Consider the following 6997-nt stretch of genomic DNA (forward strand, 5'->3'; position numbering starts at 1 on the left):
CTGAAAACCCTATGCACAACAGAACACACGCAGACTAACAGAAAGGGCAACCTAGGTACAACTATCAAGTATGGAATGAGATGGATTGATTCGGTGACTGGGGTAATCAGGATGGGTGTGTTGGGGGCAGTGCGGTTGGCGCAGGATAGAGCAGGGTTTAGGGCTGTTGTGCATAGGGTCGCTATGAGTCGCAAACGACTCGACAGCACATAACAACAACAGCAAATCCCATGGGCTGCCTAAAGAACAGACAGACATGTCCTGGCAAGGCTGTGGCCAGAGTGTTCCTTGGAGGCAAGGATGACAAATCTTTGTCTTTCATACTTTGAACATGTAGCTTGGTGAGGCTATTATTCCTTGGAAAGGAACATCATACTTGGAAAGATGGAGTGTCTGTGAAGGAGAGGAAGAGCCCCAGTGAGCTGGACTAACACTGTCACATAGACAATTCGTTTTAGTGTCTGAGAGATGATGAGGATGGCACAGGACGAGGCAGGTTTCAGAATGGTTGCTCACAGGGTTGCTTTGAGTTGTATTTGACTCGATGGCATCTAACAACAACAACAACAACAACAACAACAACAAAGGGGTTAAAGGGAAAGACAACAACAAGCACAACCACAACAACCATGGGTTTTTGGAAGCAGGAGTGGCATCCACTTCCACTTGCCTCCAGAAACTCTATGAACTTTGATAAATGAAGAGAGTTATAGAAAGGCTTCAGGCCTTTTGTTCATAGGGTCACAGTGAGTTGTGCTTGACTTGAAGGCAGTCAACAGCAACAACTAATAGCTTAGCAATAAGGAGTTATGTTTTTAACCCAAAGGCTCAAATCCAGCGGTTCTTCCAAGGGAGAAAGATGGGCAGTCTACTTCTGTGCAATTGATAGTCTTTGAAACCTCTTAAAACTTGACAGTGCACAACAACAAGGAAAGGTTTAAGTGAGATAAAAGGCACTAATATCTCATTTTTCAAATTGTGAGGTCGGTAAATGAAATTCTAGTTGTACCCTTATCTTTTTCTGTGGATAGAATATATTTTAATAAGCATGTTTCTGGAGAAAGCATTTTAAAACTCTCAAGTATTCACATCTCTTACTAAGCAGCTATTCTTCAGTAATCCTTGAAGGTTATACCACCCCTTCCTTCTCTCCTTCTCCATACCAAAATAATAGTTTTGCATGTCCTTTTGAATGCCTGTGGCCACACATAAAGGCCATGTGATTGTTCATTGTATATCAGGTTCTAAAAATTGAGGATTTTACAAACTGTTCCTCCCTTCCCATACCCAAATGTGTTGGAATTCTATCCTCTATATCTTTGTATGTAATTCTACTTAGAAAATGAATTTCTTTTATTAGATATGAGTTGTTTGCAACTTACACTGCATGTACAACAATGACCAACAGCTCTACACTTGACTCTATCTTGAGCCAGTTTCATTGTCTCCAGCACACCTACCCCCATCACCTCAATCATTAAGTCAAACCATCTCATCCAAGGTCTTCCTCTCTTGTGCTATCCCTCCACCCTTCCAAGCATGGTCTCCTCCTCCAAGGACTGGTTCCTCCTGGCAATATGCTGAGAGTTTATGAGACAGAGTCTTAAAATCCTTGCCTTGAAAGGGCAACACGATTTCACCCTCTCCAGTACAGACCTGTTTGTTGTGTCTCTTAGCAGTTCATGGTATGTTCAACATGCTTCTTGTAGGAAGCAGTAAAGAGTCAGAGACAAGCAAGCATGAAAGGAGAAGATTTTGTAGAGGATCTTAGAAGAATGCTGGAAGACACATGACCCTCCCCCATAGCTGAATAGAACACCTTCTCTTAGAGCTGAAGAGACTGTAATCTTCTAGTCTCCTAAGATGTGAGAGAAGAAGTTTGTGTTCTTTAAAGCAACTTACAAGTGATACTTGTGTTCTGTGCTAGTGTGTAGCATAGCTTTCTACTCAAAGTCTTTGTAATGCCAACCAAAGAGAGGGTAAGACCATGCAAAATATGAGGTTGCTGGTAGCCCAAGGGGGATGACTGTAATGACTGTAATATAAATAAAGTACATAGCACCCTTGTAGGTATGTGGCCATGCAACTAAGGCTTACAGAACCCTAATGAGGGGATTAGTCTGGTTTGTGATGCCACTAGGCTAAAAATGAACTCTAATCTTCCTCCACCCAGGAGACAGAGACAGCACAAGCTCTAACACTTTGCTGAGGCTGAGAGAGATGACAAAAAACAGTGGTAGGGGAAGGGTGGTAGGAAAACCAGGATATGAGTGCAGTGCACTTTGGGGCCAAGAGAGCTCAATGCCCTTGGGAAGGAGTTAAGTTTGCCAAACCAGGGAGCTAGAACTACTGGCCGGATGGAGTTCCCCTGGGCACTTATATTTGCAGAATTAAGTTTCGCAATACTTGCCCAGAAAGAGAAAACTAGGACAGGAGTGGCATCCACTTCCTAAACAACATGCCTCCAGAAACTCTTTGAACTTTGATAAGTGAAGATAGTTATAGAAAGTTTTGTTCATAGGGTCACTATGAGTTATGCTCAACTGTACAGAAATCAACAGCAGCAATACTTGCAAGAAAGAGACCAGGATGAAGGTTAAGGGGCTTTAGCAGAGGGAAGAATGCCTGCAGTCACTGACAAAAGGCTTGCTAGATGGAAGAACAGTGTCCTGAGTTAAGTTTCCATTAAACTCTTAGCTTTCCTCAGGCCAGATATGTTGATTAAACAGAGGTGACCTTAGAGTGCCGCACAATAAGAACTAACAAAGTCCAGTTAAGTAAGTAAAATGGACCAGGTGGCAGAGTGTAAGACCAATGTATGTAGAAGGGATGGTGGTTGCACAAAATGGTAGTTATGTACTGAACTGTGCTCCCTCCAAATTAATATGGAAATGCCAACTCTTCATATCTGTGAATATGAGCCAGTTAGGAAATAAAGCCTTTGGAGTTAACCTCAGTTAAGTAATGAGGTTAATGAAAGAGGATATGGGTCCTTATGAAAGATAAAACGCAGCCACGTGACAATGGAGTCTTATTGCAGCTGTAAGCCACCGAATATCTGGGGCTACCAGGAAACAGGAAGGGTGGTCACCCAGCTTCCTTTGGAGAGAATATGGCTATGTCAAGACCTCCATTGAAACTCTCAACTTCCAGAACTGTGAGAGTTAACATTTGGTTCTTATAAATCACGAAGGTGTGATGCTTTGTGGTGGCAACCACAATTAGGGCTCTAATACAGAGCTCCAACAGATTATCTGGGAGGCTGGGCTCTATGAGGAGAAGTGTGGCATCAAGATTGGTGGAAGATTCATCAACAATCTGTGATGTGCAAATGACACAACCCTGCTTGCTGAAACCAAGGAGGACCTGGAGTGCTTGCTGCAGAGGGTCAAGGACTGCAGCCTTGAATATGGATTGAAGCTCAATATCAAGAAAAGAAAGAATCTCGCCCCTGGGACAATGGCAGCATCAGGATGATGATGAAGAGATTGAGACTGTTCACAGCTTTAGTTTGCTTGACTCCACAGTCAACACTCTTGGCACCAGCAACCAGGAAATTAAAAGACACAGTGCAATGGGAAAATCTGCTCTTAGGGACCTTTCCAAAGTACTGAAGAACAATGGTATCACTCTTAAGACTAAGGTGCACCTGATACAGGCCATGGTCTTTGCAATCACTTGCTATGGATCAGAGAGTTGGACAGTGACTAGGAAGGATAGAAGGAGAATTGATGCCTTTGAGCTGTGATGTTGGAGAAGAGTACTGAATGTACCATGGATTGCTAAGAAAACAAACAGGTTTGTCCAGGAGAGGGTTAAACCAGGGTGCTCCTTGGAGGCAAGGATTCTGAAGCTTCATCAGACATATTCTGGAATTGTTGCAAAGAGGGACCAGTCCTTGGAGAGGGACGTCATGCTTGGGAGGGTGGAGGCACAGCACAGGAGGGGAACATCCTCTATGAGGTGGATTGTTTCAGTGACTGGGGTAACGGGGGTGGGTGTGTCAGAGACAGTGAGATTGGCACAGGACAGAGCAGGATTTACGGCTGTTGTACATAGGGTCGCTATGAGTCGCAAGAGACTTGATGGAACATAACAACAACATAGAGCCCCAAACTGACCTGCAAGCATCAGAATGGGTTAAGGAGTCAGGCGACATTTGAAAGAACCACCCATGGGGGCCTCTCTGAAGCAGTCTGAAGGGAAGTGGAGTCTTCTAGGGGGAGCAGACAGGGAGCAGGGGAGGAGGGGCAAGTGAAGAAAAGAAGCCCTGCAAATGCAGACTGGAGAGTAAAGGTACATGCAGGTTCTCAGTTCAAAGTGACTCACTTTCTCCTTCCACTGAGAGAAACCTTCCCTTAACCACTGTGCCTTTATCAAGTTGGTGTGCCTTTTCATCCCATGACCTTAGGTAAAGATTACTACAATAGTTTACAATTGAAAAAATGAAGGTACTGTTTGTTTAGAGCCATGAACATTCTGAAAGAAGCATGCTGCCAGGCAGTCTTATCAGAAGATCTAATCTCTGGAGGCAAATATACATATATACCTACACATATATGTGTATATATAATTTATATATCTATAAACATATTTGTAGATATGTAAACTATCTACAGAGACAGTATTGAGAACAGGGAAAGTCAGGCTCAAGAAAGATCCTCACTCAGATTGATTTTTGCTTGTCTAGAAATGACATTAGAGCTTGAGGTGAAGCTGGATGAAGGATAGCTTGGGAGAAACTATTAGACAAATTCTTAAGAGCTTAAAGTCCTAAATAAATTTAAGTGGGTGGGCCACGCTGACCTTCAGGAACATGACTGAGTCATTGGTGAAGATAAGGGCAATAAAATATTACTTAGAAAATGTATTTCATGAGCTGGAATAGTGCTGCAATCACAGAGTCCTGCTCCCCAGGCCTGAATGAGATCCCTCAGGGAGTACAGTCAGAGAGAGGACAACAGATGACTTAAAAGGAAATCCAACTATGAGGAACATCTGAGCCAAGCCATGAAGGGTAAGAGGCGAGCAAAGGTCTGCTGGCAGGAAGGCGCGCGCCCACCGCAGTCTTTGTAGGAACGCAAAGCCCTGAAGCTGAAGCATAACTGACCAGGTGGAGTCCAGGAGGAGGCCTGGTAACTAGTCAGTGTCCATGCTACCCGGTGTTGGTTGTTGTTGTTATTTGCCGTCAAGTCACTTGCGACTCATAGCGACCCTATGTACAACAGCCCTAAACTCTGCTCTGTCCTGTGCCAATCACACAGTCTCTGACACACCCATCCCGATTACCCTAGTCACTGAATCAATCCACCTCATAGAGGGCCTTTCCCTCCTATGCTGTCGCTCCACCCTACAAAGTATGATGTCTCTCTCCAAGGACCAGCCCCTCCTTACAATGTGTCCACAGTATGTTAGAAGGGGCCTCAGAATCCCTGCCTCCAAGGAGCCATCCCATTTAACCCTTTCCAGGATGAATCTGTTTGTTTTCCTAGCAGTCCATTGTACCCTCAATACTCTTCTCCAGGACACATCACCTTCCCTTGGGAAGCATTACCACTAAACTTCAGAGACACTGGTCACAACATAAGAAACTACCAGCATCTGATGTGTTTGGAATCACAGAAGCCCAGGAAGCTGGTCAACAGGAGATAGATGTGAAGGGAGTGGGTAGAAGTGGATGGGTATCCTGGTGGATGGTGGAGCAGGGAAATAAGTTGGATAAAGACACGTGTGCCAAAGGCAGGTACAACACTGACACTAATGGTTAACTCCACAATAAGGGATATCTTTCACTTTTTCTAGAAAATGCTGGTCTGTGTGATATTTCTCTAAATCTGAACATTCAGATTAAGACAGACTAGGAAGAAGGATTGCCCATCCACTTCTGAAATAGCAGGCCTCTGAAAACCCTATGTAGAACAGAACCTGTCTGGAGACTAAGGTGCATCTGATAAAGCCATGGTCTTTGCAATCACTTGTTATGCATCAGATAGTTGGACAATCGCCAAGGAGGATAGAAGGAGAATTGATGCCTTTGAGCTGTGCCGCTGGAGAAAGTGTTGATTAGATGACCCAAATACAGGCAGAGGCCAACACCTGCAAGCTAGGTACTGACAAGCGGTGGTCTTCATCACAGACTTACCATGAGGTTTCATTAGAGGTAGCAACTCCCTGCAGATGTTTCGGGTACTAAAAAAGTTTGTTTTCATTGTCACCTCTGCTTGAATATGAAAGGGTGTAGGATCAGCATCTTTTGAGGAGAAAAAAAAAAGAGTTAATACACTCTAGCAATACGGTAAAGATTCATACACTTCTAACTTCAAAAGACTTCATGTCTAAATCTAGTGAGTTCCAGGTGAATCCTGGCACTGGTTAACAGCATGGTGCCAATACCAATTTTCTGATTTTGTTTACTTTTGTTCACAGGGGGAAGCCTGTGCAAGAGGCATGAGACCTCATGTTAAAAATACAAATTAAGGAGTCCAGCGTACTCTCCGAAAGTCTAACCAGAGAGTAAGTGCTGGAAGAAAACTGGTAATGTCCCAGACAGGGAAACGCTAAAATCCTTTTAAACAGAAGCCCTTCAAGTCTGAAAGACTTTGCACCTCCTCCCTCAGGAGCCCTTCCGGACCCCCCAGAGTCCAGAGGGACTCTTAAACACAGTGTCCCTGGAACCTTTGCCCCCTCAAACCCTTACTCTTGAAGGCGATGCCCGCGTTGTTGACCAGCACGTCTAAGCCCCCATACTCGCGGCGCAGGAAGTCGCGCAGGGCGCGGATGCTCTGCAGGTCGTCGATATCCAGCTGGTGGAAGCGCGGGTTCAGGCCCTCCGCCTGCAGCTGCTGCACCGCCGTCTGGCCCCGTGTCACATCCCGCGCCGTGAGCACCACGTCCCCCGAGAACTGGCGGCACAGCTCGCGCACGATGGCGAAGCCGATGCCCTTGTTGCCCCCAGTCACCAGAGCCACGCGGGTGGAGGACGACATGGCCGGGAAGG

The 6997-nt window shown here is 45.1% G+C and overlaps 1 protein-coding gene across 1 annotated transcript in view; it reads right to left on the reverse strand.

Moving 5' to 3' along the window:
• The window catches only part of LOC102845012 (carbonyl reductase [NADPH] 1-like), a 9661-nt gene extending 2675 nt beyond the window's left edge, over nt 1-6986 (reverse strand). The window contains exons 1-2 of the mRNA XM_006886730.1: nt 6698-6986; nt 6143-6250 (exon numbers count right to left, since the gene is read on the reverse strand). Coding sequence (XP_006886792.1) covers nt 6143-6250; nt 6698-6986 — 397 coding nt within the window. The remainder of the gene's footprint in view (nt 1-6142; nt 6251-6697) is intronic.
• Nucleotides 6987-6997: the final 11 nt, after the last annotated feature.

The sequence above is a fragment of the Elephantulus edwardii genome, unplaced genomic scaffold (genome assembly GCF_000299155.1).
Source record: "Elephantulus edwardii isolate Elephantulus edwardi_28Jun2011 unplaced genomic scaffold, EleEdw1.0 scaffold00051, whole genome shotgun sequence".
NCBI lineage: Eukaryota > Metazoa > Chordata > Mammalia > Macroscelidea > Macroscelididae > Elephantulus > Elephantulus edwardii.